The sequence below is a fragment of the Conger conger genome, chromosome 3, assembly GCF_963514075.1.
Source record: "Conger conger chromosome 3, fConCon1.1, whole genome shotgun sequence".
Lineage (NCBI taxonomy): Eukaryota > Metazoa > Chordata > Actinopteri > Anguilliformes > Congridae > Conger > Conger conger.
In genome coordinates this window covers 64,043,604-64,058,959 of record NC_083762.1, presented here as the reverse complement: position 1 = coordinate 64,058,959, position 15,356 = coordinate 64,043,604, and the positions used below count along the sequence as shown (strand labels likewise).

General features: G+C 41.5%; 2 protein-coding genes across 2 annotated transcripts; both read left to right on the top strand.

The window, feature by feature from the left end:
- Positions 1–321: 321 nt before the first annotated feature.
- Positions 322–3,297, top strand: otos2 (otospiralin 2). Its single transcript, XM_061233633.1, has 2 exons — positions 322–385; positions 3,113–3,297. The coding sequence occupies exons 1-2, from the start codon at positions 322–324 to the stop codon at positions 3,295–3,297; spliced, it is 249 nt and encodes an 82-aa protein (XP_061089617.1).
- Positions 3,298–10,462: 7,165 nt separating this feature from the next.
- Positions 10,463–14,520, top strand: LOC133125226 (augurin-A-like). The gene is made up of 4 exons (XM_061236981.1): positions 10,463–10,601; positions 12,032–12,079; positions 12,521–12,687; positions 14,102–14,520. The coding sequence occupies exons 1-4, from the start codon at positions 10,532–10,534 to the stop codon at positions 14,249–14,251; spliced, it is 435 nt and encodes a 144-aa protein (XP_061092965.1). The 5' UTR covers positions 10,463–10,531; the 3' UTR covers positions 14,252–14,520.
- Positions 14,521–15,356: the final 836 nt, after the last annotated feature.

Here is a 15,356-nt window from a genome sequence, read left to right as displayed (position 1 = left end):
TTCAGGTGTCACAGTGAAAATCGTTTTTTTTTAGTCTGTTCGGGTCTGTTTGCTTTGGTTCTGCTCCTGGTCCTGTTCCTCCAACCTCCTCTCCTTTTTTAGATTGTGTACAGGTGCACCATTATTGTTATTGTTGATGTTGGTATGCTTTATAATTCCATTTGTTTTATTCTTACTTAAGGAACTACATAAGCTATGGAGATATGCATGTTGAAATATTCAGATATGTCATTAAAACAAAGTTGCAGATATGGAGTTTCATGCTGTATGTGTGTGTGTGTGTGTGTGCCGACTCCGTCTCCCTGTAGCCCGTGTGAAACCATGCCTCGTTTGTGTGTCGTGTTGCTGGGATGCACTTTCCTGCTGGCGCTGTTCTGTCTAACAGGTATGTGAATTCATTACTGGCCGTCTCGTTGCCGTGGGAAATGGCGTGTGATCCACTGCCCACCTGCACTGCCTCACTACCCCAGAGGGAGTCTATAATCTGTCTGCAGAAAGGACATGTGATACACCTTTGCATTTAACTATAAATATATATCTTGTGCAGTCCACAAGGATTTTGGACAGTGATAGATTGTGCCTCTGTACTCCAACACATTAGACTTGAAATTCAAGGGTATTTACATTTAGGAATTACAGGGCCCCCCAACTTAATTTAAGGGACCAAATGTAATTGGACAACAGCTGTTTCTTGGCCAGCTGTGTCTCTGCAACAGTAGTTTATGTATGAGAAAGCAAACAAAAGGTATAGACTTGGTTCTAGGTGTGGCATTTGCACTTTTTAAAATATGTTCCTGTGAAGTATATTTGTTATAATTGTTATGTAAAGTGTGCATATTTACAAGGTATTAAAGTAAATGAGTCTTCTTATTCGTTTTATGGGAAATCCTGGTTCTCTTGAGCTGTGTGTGACCAGTCTTGATTAAGGAACTGGACTGGACAGTTTTAAAATCCTGGTGACCTATCAAAAAATTTAATGCACTAGCAGTTCTGATGCCAGGCAACAGGGGAAGCACAAGAAGCACTATATATAGCATTAGAGAAGCACTACAATGAACTCACCAAATGAGTTTAACAATCCTGTGTAAAATGTTCTCTCTGAACAGTAAGTCAATATTCGTTTTTTGACAATGAACTGTGATGGCAATGCATTTCCTTTTTATTGAAATCTCAGCTCTGCATTCCTCCATTGTACACTTGAGTAAGGTGATAAGCCTGAATTGTTTCACCTTCGATGGACGGAGCTCAGAGCTGTGTGTAGTGACTCAGTGTGACAGCCTGGCCTGTTGGTCTGGTCCTGTGCTCCCTGCCACTGGGGCTTTGATGTGAAGAAGGCATTAAATGGCAAATGTGCACTGACCGCTGAATGTGTTTGCTCTTCGCCTGTCTCCCAGCTGACCACCCCCTGGTACATAGTGTTAGCCGCCTGGTGAGCTAAAGAGACAGAGCGAGAGAAACAAAGAAAGAGAGAGACAGCCAGCCACCGTGGTTGGTTGCAGGCCAAGAGTTTCATCTGCTCCTGCATTCCTTAATTAAGGGACACCCACAGGCTAGTCTACAGATGATACAATAACCGGGACATAAAAATAACATAAAGGGGATCTCAGGAATTAGTGTAGTTTCATTATTTCCATATTGTAGATTCTTGTGCATGTTTTTTTAATTTTTTCTCAGTGGAAGAGTACTTCGAAAAAGGATAGTTCTTCAGACCTGCATCAGCCAAAATATCCACAGCACCAATGCACAGAACAGGCACCCAACACAGCTACACTATCAGACTTATTCACTAAATATCCCAATGTGAATGGAAGGATTTTGTTTTATTAGCATAACAGGAAACATGCGACGTCACCAATGCGTTTTAGTAAAACATGATATAAGTCAAACAACCCCACCCCACATTTGGTAAATAAAATAAGTGAGTTGTGATAAGAAGATATGGAATGATGAGATCACTCTTCTCTCTCTTTGTGAACTGCAGGGGCAGAGGATGCTGGGAAGGGTACAAGTGAGGAAGGCCAAGGTGAGCGCTCCGCCTTGGGAGAGCACTGCTCCTCGACCTGTAGGGCTTGTTCATCTGTGCGTTCACATGCAAGAAGAAGTGGATAGAGAGAGAGAGAGAGAGTGATTGAGTGAAAAAGACTTGGAGAGAGAAAAAGAGAGAGAGAGTTTAAGTGTGAGTGATGGCACAGGAGAGCACCTTTCCCAGCAGGGACCGGCGGTACAGAAACGGTACCTCTGCTCTCCACTCTGGCCGTGTTCACGGGTCACTGGCTGGCATCACGGCGGTGTTAAGTGCTGAGCGGTGTACTTAACGCTCTCTCAGGGCCCCACTGTGGGCTTACGTAACCCTACACTCGGGTGTTAAGGACATGCTCACCACCTGCTGACTAACCTGCCTACAGATTCCTTCTTCAGACCTAAATTCACCGAGCACTTCCAGAATGTTCCGTTACACATTATTTTGATTAGAGGTATTCGCATTGGATTTAGCTGAAAGAACATTGTGTAAACTAGTAGAATTTCTGTGTGTTGTTCTGCGAGTAGGGTGTTGGGAGAGTTAAATGGTTTGTGCACTGCAGAGGGGAAAGGCAGGAAGTGTATTGTAGGTTGAGTGGACTGTCAGACAGGAACATTGTGATCGAAACAGTCATAGAGATCGATTGCTACTGCACTCCCCCACAATAGAGACATTTGTATGCATTGATGTCAAGGTCTTCTACAGTATGACCACAAAAGAACAGTCTGTATCTCCATCCGTTCTGCCCTCCCCCCCCCCCCCCCCCCGCCTCTCTGAATATGGCCAATGTCTGGGAGCACATCTAAAAAAACTGACAGTTTAGCATATGCACATGCATATGCTATCTTATCTTATCTTATCTTATTACTATGTACTATTAACCTGAGATCAATCATCTGGCCCTTTTTTCGTATTGCTGACAGATTAGTTTTATATGGCACAGCATTATGTTTTATGTCACTGCTGTATGTCACTGTGGGTTGTGTTCTGATTGGCTTGCCTGAGATCTCAGGTCCTTACGATTGGCTCCCTTATAATAACTTCTGGCTTCAGTTGGCCCTGTCGCTAACTGGGCTGCCTCTGGCTTCTCAGCAGAGACCAGGGACAAGCGTAGCATGCCCAACTGGAGCCTGACGTCCTCTGACTTCTTCGCCTGGGTGGAGCACCTGCGGGCGCACGCCGGGTACGACCGCATCGAGGATCTGGCACGGACCTTCTGGGCCCACTTCCCTTCTGCTAGCCAGCTGGGCTATGACACCCCAGATCCGGATGAGTGAAGAACGGAAGTTAAAATGGCCCCCATCAACCATCTCCCTCTCGCAGGGGTGCAGCGTGCTGTATGAAAAAAATAAACAACTAAAAAATATGCTCAAAAATATGCCAATTCATCTTTATGTTCATCCTGGTGTTTCATATGCAGACACAAGCCACGTTGTCATTGTTAAATGAACCTTTATAATCACAAATGATGAATCTGTTCATGTGCTTGCTACTTGTACACCACTTTTTAGAACCTTTGTTGGGCATTTTTGTTGTGTTCTTTCTTAAAGCTAAAAATGCTATTGCTTTCCTGTTTTCTTAAATCTGACATTTTTTTGATAATCTGAATCCGCATTATAATGATAGAGATTAACGCAAAAAAATTATGATAATAATAAATATTAATGAGTCTGGTGACATGTATTGATGAGCTGCATTGAATTACTCTCTGATTTGAGCCTTTCTCAGAAGAGGTTTTTATTCGTTCTGTTGATCTACTATTTAAAATAAAATTTTCACTGTTCAACGCCTTGTGTAAACACCATAAAATGTCTGTGCCACCCAAAAACGAAACAAAAAACTGCCAGAAAATCAGCCAACAGTATAGTCTAAGTCTCTGGAACACTTGAAGGCTGTGCTATTTAAAATATAAAACAGATCATGGACCATGTAAAAATGACACTTCCACAATATGTCATCTATTGAGGTGGTACTGTAAATGGAACAATCTACATCTTACACTTCTAATACATTACAAACTAAAAATAAAGAAGTTGATTATTAAAAAATTGGTTCAATTTCCATTAATTTTGATGAAAAAGAAAATGCTTGTGACACAAGAAAGGAAGGTATTTTTAGGCTTTGTGAGTAGCTGCCCCATCCAAGAGTTTCCGATTGAAGTAGAGAAGTCTGTCAAAAAGCAAGGGAGATATGCTAACATGAAGAACTGTGCGAATCACATTTCCAAACTTATCAAATCACCAAGATGGCATTCAGAAACTCAAGAGGTCTCAGGGAAATGCAGTCACATTATAGACACCCAAAGGACCTCCCCAGAATGTAGCAAGGCAAATTAGATTAGAATTTTGAACAAATTAGTTTGTAACACAATGAATCTGTTCCAAGGCAACTGATCAAAGAGATCAATCATTCCCTTTTCCCCTTCAGATGTCCTGCTCCATTTAACATAAGCAATGTTTAATCTTGGCGGAAAATTCCTCCTGTCCTTAAACACAAATTTTATTCATGAGCATGTTGCCCTTTGCCAAACTGAAATTAACAAACAGTGCTTGTTTTGCACATGATGCTGGCTGCAGTGAGTTTCATAATTTAACCTCTCCATATTCATAAAAAACTGCTGTGTCCTGTAACTCAAAAGCTGTAGGTCTGCTTGAGTTAGTATGCGTGAAAATCCCAGGAGATCAGCAGTTCCTGAGATACTCAAACCACCCTGTCTGCCACCAACAATCATTCCACGGTCAATGTCACTTAGATCACGTTTCCCCCCATTCTGATGCATTGCACTGCTGCCACACAATTGGCTGATTAGATAATCGCATTAAAAGTAGGTGTAATAAAGTAAAAATGTAACTAATTAAGTGCTCAGTGAGTGTATATGTATACAGTCAGGTCCATAAATATTGGGACATCGACACAATTCTCATCTTTTTGGTTGTATACACCACCACAATGGATTTGAAATGAAACAAACAAGACTTTCAGCTTTAATTTGAGGGTATTTACATACAAATCAGGTGAACGGTGTAGGAATTACAACAGTTTGTATATGTGCCTCCCACTTTTTAAGGGACCAAAAGTAATGGGACAAACTAACAATCATAAATCAAACTTTCACTTTTTAATACTAGGTTGCAAATCCTTTGCAGTCAATTACAGCCTGAAGTCTGGAATGCACAGACATCACCAGACGCTGGGTTTCATCCCTGGTGATGCTCTGCCAGGCCTCTACTGCAACTGTCTTCAGTTCCTGCTTGTTCTTGGGGCATTTTCCCTTCAGTTTTGTCTTCAGCAAGTGAAATGCATGTTCAATCGGATTCAGGTCAGGTGATTGACTTGGCCATTGCATAACATTCCACTTCCTTGCCTTAAAAAACTCTTTGGTTGCTTTCGCAGTATGCTTCGGGTCATTGTCCATCTGCACTGTGAAGCGCCGTCCAATGAGTTCTGAAGCATTTGGCTGAATATGAGCAGACAATATTGCCCGAAACACTTCAGAATTCATCCTGCTGCTTTTGTCAGCAGTCACATCATCAATACAAGGGAATACAAGGGAACCAGTTCCATTGGCAGCCATACACGCCCATGCCATGACACTACCACCACCATGCTTCACTGATGAGGTGGTATGTTTTGGATCCATACTCTCCTCTTCCCATCATTCTGGTACAAGTTGATCTTTGTCTCATCTGTCCATAGGATGTTGTTCCAGAACTGTAAAGCCTTTTTTAGATGTTGTTTGGCAAACTCTAATCTGGTCTTCCTGTTTTTGAGGCTCACCAATGGTTTACATCTTGTGGTGAACCCTCTGTATTCACTCTGGTGAAGTCTTCTCTTGATTGTTGACTTTGACACACATACACCTACCTCCTGGAGAGTGTCCTTGATCTGGTCAACTGTTGTGAAGGGGTTTTTCTTCACCAGGGAAAGAATTCTTCTGTCATCCACCACAGTTGTTTTCCGTGGTCTTCTGGGTCTTTTGGTGTTGCTGAGCTCACCGGTGCTGTTCTTTCTTTTTAAGAATGTTCCAAACAGTTGATTTGGCCACGCCTAATGTTTTTGCTATCTCTCTGATGGGTTTGTTTAGATTTTTCAGCCTAATGATGGCTTGCTTCACTGATAGTGACAGCTCTTTGGATCTCATATTGAGAGTTGACAGCAACAGATTCCAAATGCAAATAGCACACTTGAAATGAACTCTAGACCTTTTATCTGCTCCTTGTAAATTAGATAATGAGGGAATAACACACACCTGGCCATGGAACAGCTGAGCAGCCAATTGTCCCTTTACTTTTGGTCCCTTAAAAAGTGGGAGGCACATATAGAAACTGTTGTAATTCCTACACCGTTCACCTGATTTGGATGTAAATACCCTCAAATTAAAGCTAAAAGTCTGCAGTTAAAGTTTCATTTCAAATTCATTGTGGTGGTGTATAGAGCCAAAAAGGAGAATTGTGTCGATGTCCCAATATTTATGGACCTGACTGTATATCTGTTTATGTAACAAATCTATCTGCATCTAGGTCCCTACTCCTCAAGGAGACAGTGAATCATCTCAAGCATGGTGAAAGTGGGAAATTATGTCTTTGGCATTGTTCCCTACTATAACTTAAATGCTTGATTGGGTCCTATGCAGTACTCACCCCACCCCCTCCCCCCTCTAGGGAATTGCTGCATTTTTATCCCTGCTCTTTGCACTTCTGTTTGCATTCTAAGTCAGAGCATCTGCTAAATGGCAGTGCAGTTCAGTAAAGGTCGAGATCTAATGACTGAGAAGGCATTAGCACATGAACAGCAATACTATGCTCCTCAAGAATTTTTGTCACTCATTAGTTTTAATTTATTTTTACATTGTTTGACATTCAACAGATATTCTTATTCAGAGCGAGTTCTCTGTAGGGAAGAAATGTTCTATGAGGTGTAGATGATCAGTTTCACTAAAGTTTCAGCTGACAACATAAGCTTTAGCTTCTAACTATACAAGCCTACCAAATAATTTCAAACACCAAAATCTTTCTCTGTTATAACAGACCATGTTTGCCATTGCTTTAAAAAAAATCTAATTCTCCAATAATTAACGTTGAACAGAAAAAAAATCTAATATGATCATATTTAACATCCCAGCTGCCACTTTGTTGACTTATAAATTTAAATATAGGCCAGCATCAAATCTGCAACTGTATACTAAAGAATTAGTCTCACAGCAGGTGTCTGGGTAAATCCAAAAGATCTTCAAAAAGGACAAACCATAGAAATAAGCCCACAATCTCAGTTTAAGGCAAAACCAGTCAGTGGCGAAAATGATACCCAGTTTGTATTTCTATTTGCGAGGTAGTCCATATTTTGATTCAGTTCTGAAGCATAAATAACAGAAATGCCGAGTTCCACGTTGATTTAATACCGTTACATGAATAAGACAAACGGTGATCCCATCTGTGGATTTAATCTGGGAACCTATGAATAAGTTTGGATGGTGTGCACTGGCATGATTGCGAATCATGAATAAAAATGTCCAGTGATCCGGCACAGTGATCGAATTCTGGGTGTGTGGGTAAACAGCTTGACCTCTCCACGACGCTCTGATATCGCGGCAGCGGAAGAATTTAGTGTGCAGAGATACATGGCTTGGGCCGGTCATTTACTCTTGCCGCTACAGCCCCGAGCCAGCACTCCTCCATTACACTTACCAACAGAAAGGTTCACCACTCTGCCCCTGGTGTTTCTGTCAGTGGTAGAAGGAAATAGAGTTAATGGTAGGAATGTAACTTTTATTGGAAATGCATAGGTCTATACACATTTCCAATAAAAGTTACATTCCTACCATTGTATTGTCATTCACTTCGGGTTTGTTGTCATGACTTCCAGATAAAATAATTGACGGACTATGAGAGAAATGAATGCCGTTTCCTTGATTCCTTTCAAATAAAATGACATTTGGATGTTTGTTGTATATGAATTTTTTTTTGCTTTCACAGATTTCTTTGTTATCGAACAGTACACACATTCACTATTCAAGTGTGTAAGATGTTTGCTATTATATAATTGTATGATAAATGCACTACATTTGTACAGTTGTATATACAGCAATAACTCATGACTGGCAATGGCATATTGTAATTTTATCACAGTTAAAGGGCGTGGTTTGGTCTGATGTGAGGATAGTGTACAGTATATTACAATATACCACGTCCTGGAGATACTGCTTTTATAAAACGCTTACCATATATGATAATATAGATATTATTGACACAATCCAATAAAAAGCGTTTTTTATTAACAATGTTATTACAAGAATAATTTACAAGAAAATAGTTCCTGGCTGCTCGAAGGCGGGCGACATAGTAAACATTTATTCTGCCAAACTAGCAAGCTAACGAGCTAGCAAGCTAGCATACGTGAGGAAACAAGAGTCTTTGCCTTATGCTTATTTGTGCGTTCCCATTGTGCAAACACTGAATAACTGCCCAAACCACCATTCGGAACCACTCGGGGTGACGTTGGACTGTATAACGTTTGCAATAGTGTTGCTTGTTCTTAGCAAAATTATTTTTTCTTTTGGAAAGCGCCATCAGAATTCAGTGGAGTGTCATTTAAGAGAAGAAATTATAATAAGAAATTATCCTTTGATCTGGAAATCCATGCAAATGTTTTGTGTCTGTGTTATGTCAGACTTCCAAGGCCTATTAGTCTACATATTGTGAATCTGTCTTCCCCAAAATGTTTTTACTTATCCTGCTTTGAGAAGAGAATACAGTCACTGAAAAAAATCCCAATGCCAAATGGCCCAATGTTTTTAAAATGCAATTGAATATGATTTGGCCCAAAACAGGGCAAATATAAAAGTAAGTGAGAAAGAAAGTAAGTAAAAGTAAAATGAGTAAATAAATAAGTAAATAAATAAATAGCTGAACAGTAGGCCTAGTTACTGTAGATGACCTCTGGAGCGCACAGCCAATTCAATCCTGGGTAGAGAACGTTAGAGTTCTGCTATTTTGCTATAGTTTAAAACTGTATAGCCTGTAGTAGCCTACATAGCCGCATGATATTAACTCAAGCAAGGCCTTTAGAAAAGCAGATTACATTTCACCGACGCAAATGACAATCTAACCCGAAGTACTGTCATTAGAAACACCCCAAACCTTATTTTAAAACAGAGACGCCTTTAAAGGGTATCATTTTAATGACAACAACGGTGATTCTGTTTCAGGATGGCACTATTTAGCTCAGTTTGTGCCTGTGGTTAATGGTACTGTAACTTCAGGAACGCTGTTTAGGAGTCACTCCATAGGGGTTATGTGTGCATTCCTGTTGCATCAAGTCAATTTTGTGTTGAGTGTTCTCATCCGTCTTAGTTTAATTAGCGTCCTGCTCAGCATTTTATGAGAATTTATTTTCTGTGAGCCTGAAATGGGAATTTCTCCTCTAATAGATAGTTATTTCTTCAATTAAATTGTTTTTCCCCATCTGTATACAATTTCCATAAAGTAGTCATTTAAATTACTCTGGTTAGATCCTATTTTTGGTCATCCTATTCCGATTCAGACGCAAATTAAGTGTAGCTGCATATTTTATTCACACAAATTGAATTACTATGCAATTCCCATAAGGTATACAATGAATTGAAATAAATGTATTAATATACAGTAATGTATATATATTATATAATATAATGTATAATATACATGACAAGCTATGTGATGAAAATTTTTAATTTTTTTGAATTTAATAATGCACAAATCACTCTTTGAATCATTTATTTCCTTTGAGGTCTGTCTTGGATTAAGGGATAGAAGGCAACATGACAAAAGTTCAGTGACTCCATTCAGAGAGAGAATAAGGCAGAGATATTAATTTATCTAAAGCAAGGGTGTCAAACTGAATCCCCAGGGGGCTGCAGTGTCTGCGGGTTTTTGTGGTTTCCTTTCAATCAGCTGCCGTGTGGCGTGTGGATACTTTAACCATTCAATCACTTGAATGAACCCAGAATACCCCAAAAACCAGCAGATGCTACGGCCCTCCAGGACTGGATTTTGACACCTGTGACCTAAAGCTTGCATTGTCTGCTGTTTTTTCTGATTTTTATCTATACTATAAAAAAATATATGCAAATTAAGCAAAGAAGGATTTACTGTTCTGATTCAATATACATTTTGTCAACAGGTTGTGTAAGGCTCAATAAAATATTGGAATCAAAGTAGCTGAACTGAAGCGTCTGACCCCTCCCCCACAGGTAATCACATAACCAAAACTAATATGAGCCAAATGGGACAGAAGAGAACAGAGGTCAAATTTCCCCATAACCGGCAGCGCACTGCTTAAGCAGAAGGGGAAAGAATGCACACGCAGACACATGAATATTCACTTTACGGAGTCGGCATGTCCCTGGTTGGTTGGATTAGCCGGTTACGGCATTCCGCTAGCACCCGCACATTTCCTGTAGGAATGTTTGCTTGGTGCTCCTCTGTGTTCCCTTCACGGTCTTACTTCTGAAGCTGCAGTGTGGAGAGGGGGACCATGGCTTCTCACAATCTCCGTCTGCATATGCTGGTCTTCACCACGGTGCTCACCTTCCTGGCTTTTGCAGGTAACCTTGTTTCTTTCTGCTCTCTCTCCCTCTCTTTAATTATTACAGTTTGTGTCATGCATAGTGCACTGAGAAGCAGGCAGGTTGAAAAGGGAGAGCTGGGTGGGTGTTTGCACGAGAACGGATTCTCTCTTTTGCAGAAGTAATGGAGTTGGGGGATATCGAGAGAGAATGGGAGCAGGCATGTTTACAGTATCAGGGTTTCATGAATGTGACTGAAGTGTGAATGAGACCCTGTGCTCTTTATGCACCAGTAAGAGTTTGTGCGTCCAAGCTAAGGGGGTCTTAAGACACCGATGTTTGCCCCCAACCCCCCCCCCACAACCCCCCCGCCTCTTTTATGAGAGGGGTGCTGGAGAGGAGTGGAGGATGAAGACGAACGAAAGTTAAGAGGATAAAAGACTTTGAAAAGTGCTGCACAACTTTCAGTAAAGTCCAGCAAATGAATCAGCTTGCGCATTTGAAGGAGATTCTTCATATTAGTGAGTTTGGGCTCATTTGAGTTTCTGTTCACTCTAAAAATCCCTGATTTTCCTTCACATACTGTATACTGAGAGTGAGAGAGACAGACAATTTTCCACAATAATGCAATGAACTAATCATGGGGATGTTTAGAATGAGATTTGGTTTATCAGCTTCAGAGTGAGATTAATGTTGTAGCTACTGAAAGAAGTCTCCTGAAAGTAGTTGGCAGTTAAACAGAGTGCGGAGAACATTTCTTGTGCCAGCATGTTCAGACAATTTAAAACATCTGTGAGCCGTTTCCACGACCACCCTGCGCATACTGAGACAGTGCACTGGAGGGGAAAACCAGCACATGGAAACTTGCTCAGCCCAGCAGAGCCTTTTGGCACAAACCCATTTAAATCGCACTGGATTTGCTTCTTTAAGCTGGCTTTGCTATCAGCATTGTGCATAATTGCTTTTAAGCAACTGCCCCCATTTTCTGTAAAGAAGAGAGAAAATTGACTGTGTAGCACTAGCAGAAAGATATGTGGCTTCCTTTTACAACAATGAGAGACAGTGAGGCACCTTCCCCTGTATTTATGTTGTTATTATGTTTTGTTCTTATTACTGTCCTTAGTTGTGTTTGTCAATCAACTTGTAGGTTGTCTGTAGGTTAAGCTATTTAAAATCACATATATTCCTTTGTATTCGTTATACAGTATGTTACTGTGTCATTCTTAATCATTTCATTGCATATTTATTTGGCAATATTTTTAATAAGCAGTCATGCTAATTAAGAATTATTTAATTGAATTGAGAGAGAGAAAGAGAGATCTTTTCCCCCTATAATGTATGTGGGTTAGCTAAGGACAGCGTCTGGTTGCAGGTATACCAGCTGACAAACCAGGCTGTTAAAAACAAAATCGAATAAAAACATATGTGGAACCTTTCCTCAAGTTACCTTTTCTGTTTACTTTTTGCAGATGTTTCCAGTGAGAGCAAACTTCAGAAAATCCTGAAGAAAAGGGAAGGTAATGTAAACAAATGGAAATGGAAGAAACCGTCTTTCAAAAGTCTGTCACTCATTGTCCTGCCAAGGGGTATATGTACCAGCCAAGAAATCTTCACAAACAAATGCAATATTGGTGAAGCTTCTCTGTTCTTCAAAACACTTTAATCCCCCCATCCCCCACCACCACCTTAGGTGCTTCTCTCTGTAATTAGGTCAATTCAGTCTTGATTCCCTGCTGTTTAGGGTGTCAGGTGGTACTTGTGACAGCCAAGGCTAGAGGGTTATGAAAATGAGTGGTATTTATAAGGAGCTGATGATGGGTGGTGAGCAGGAGGCTGCTAGAATCCCCTAATTTCACCACCAGAGGGAGGGTGACCTCTTGTGTGGTGTTGAATTCACAGCGGTATGGGCAGAGATTATTTCTAGTTCTGACCCCATGTCTCCTTCCTCCCCACCCCAGTTCGGACTGAGGCGGCAGCCTTGCCGGAGGACGTAGTGGTTGTGCCGTCCAAGGCCAAAGAGTTCCTGACATCTCTGAAGCGGTCCAAGAGGAACATCTGGGACCGCACTCGACCGGACGTACAGCAGTGGATCATGCAGTTCATGTACATGGGCTACGACGAGGCGGTAAGTGGGGGAGACTGATCCAACGGTCGACTGCTACCTGATATTCAGGGCGTAGATCCTGTCCCTGGTGGCTGCCATGTTAGCTGTAAGAGTGGCTTTCAAAAGGTAAAAACTCTCACCAATGTGCAATAGGACCCTCAACAAACACTGGTAAAAATAAGAACAAATAGAATGAGCTGGCATATTGTGAACATAGCATCCAGACACTGATTCTACAGGAAAGGCAGAACGAAGGTACAGAGTGTTCTGATGTGTCTCAACTTACAGAAACTGTGGTATGGGAAAAGAGGGGGTGGTTAAAATGAGAGCAGGCGGGGGGGGATCACATAATTCCCCCCCAAATCTGAATCGAATTCCTGTAGAAAATTCAAGCAGCGACACGTGTACATTTCCTAGCTTTGCGCTCATCCCTAGTGCCTTATCTAGGCTGAGGGAGAAAGCGTTAAGGGAAGTCTTCCCTCCTGCCGCTCACGGTTAGAGTGCAGGATGAGCTGTGCAATTCGTTCACTTGACAGCTTGGCGAGATGGGCACTCTGCGATCGCTTTAATGGCCGTCACCACCACATCTGAGTCTCAGTGGCCTCAGCTGGGCGCCCAGCCGGCCTGCATCTCGCACGTCCTTGGGGGTCTGCCCCACTGCCACTCCTGCTGGCCGCCGCTTCCACCAACATCTGCGGTCGCCTTCCCAATCTGCTGTCTCCTTCGCCTGGAGCCTAGCAACACAACTGCTCTCTTTCGTCCAAGAAAAAACGTGAAGGAGATGCTTCATTAATGTACGCTACCACCCTACAGGCAGATACAGCATTACCTAAGGATTCACATCACTGACAATATCCTGCTGTGTTTTTCGCAAGGTTTGATCATTTTTGGTGATGGCTTACAACAACCATTATCATTTCTGTCAGACTCTGACCTGCATTCAATCAAAACATTTTACTAACCTTGACTGAAATATAAATGCATTTGTTGCCACAAAGTTAAGCTTTCGTAAGAAAAAGTTAATATGTAAATGTATTGCTTTTTACGTTTTTTGGGAATTTAGCATGACAATTTATCAGACTCCTATCCAGTGCACCTAGAGCATGCATCCAGAGAATGTGCCTTTTATTATTTATTTAATGATAAGTGATTGTGGCTTCAGATACAGAGAACACCAAAACAATAGAGTTGTGTGTGGCCCCTCACAGTGCATGAATACTCTCACACTTTCACACATCTTGGGCATTTTTCAGTTATTGAATTATTGACATTTCTTAGTTGTCTGATACAGCCTCCTTCACAGACTAATGCTCAAGTATACTAACCCATAGTTAGGGAAGCCCTACCCACAGCAGTCTCCTGGAAACAAATAATAAGACTGTATACGTATGGACAGAGCATCATTAACTGTCCGCACAATTGTATCTGTCCGCAGACTCTTGAAACTCACCTGTCATATTGGATGGACCATTCCCGGTCAATGGACCAAGGTCGCCAGCACCACTACGACGAGAACGCTCCAATTGGACCCCGCGATCCAAGTACTTACAGGCACGGTGCCAACGTCAACTACGACTACTACTAGATAGCCCCCCTCCCTCTCCCCTACCCCGTATGGAGGTAACACAGGAAGCTCACCTCCCCCATGGAGCGCAGTGCCCACGTCCCTGACCTAGCATGCCATGCCAATAGTACCAATAGAGAATGTGTCAGGGTTTGCTTTCCACTGGTTCTGAATGCCTGAAATTCCAATGCACCATGCAGTCCACAGTTATAACTGTTCCTATTTCTATATGTGCATCTACTTTTTGTATACAACACATTGTGTTAAGTAAATAAGGAGAAGTGTGTATTGTGCCCTGCCATGGGTCACCAGAATAAAGCAATACGTGTTCTCCTTTAAAAAGTGTCTTAGGTGTGCTCTACAAGGCCATTGCATGCCTATCTACAATAAGATAGCAGACACCAATCCATAGTGCAACAGCATGATGTAGTGCATCCAGAGGAACATGGGGTCTTGGAACACATTTATCACTAACATTGAAAAAAAAAAAATCAAATAGCGTAATCCACCTGCAACACATTGCATAATTAGTACTGTTGTACTTATGGTTACATAAAATAACTTTTTTTTTTGTCAACATTTCAGTATTGTCCGCACAAACACACACAGTATGCACACATGTAAGATTAGGTGCTTTCATAAATTCGCAATAACCTTTATCCATTGTCATGTCTTGTAAACAGCTACATATGCCATTGCAACTGTATGGAAATTATCTTCAACTCTCTTAGCCACCTCTCTCCCTCTCTCTCTCTCTCTCTCTTTAGCAGATGTCTGTGGAGGGTTAATATAGCTCTGTTTGGGATTTCCAAAAATTCCTCTCTCACACACACACACACACACACACACACACACACGGCACCCTAGCCCATAGCTCCTTGTCCTGACACACACAGTGATTCTTGAATACTGAATCTCACTGACACATTCTTTAAATCCCTTAATCGTCATCTGCTCCTTCCTTGACAGATTGTCTGTAGCAACCAGGTGGTCAGGGCCTGTGTTCCCTGCTTCTGTTTTCTCTGTGTCCCTTCTGCTGCAGTGGTGGTATGGCAATTAAGAAACTGATTAAGACCCGAGAAACCAGGTGAGGTCAGTTTACTGTGTAATAAACTGCTTTAATAGG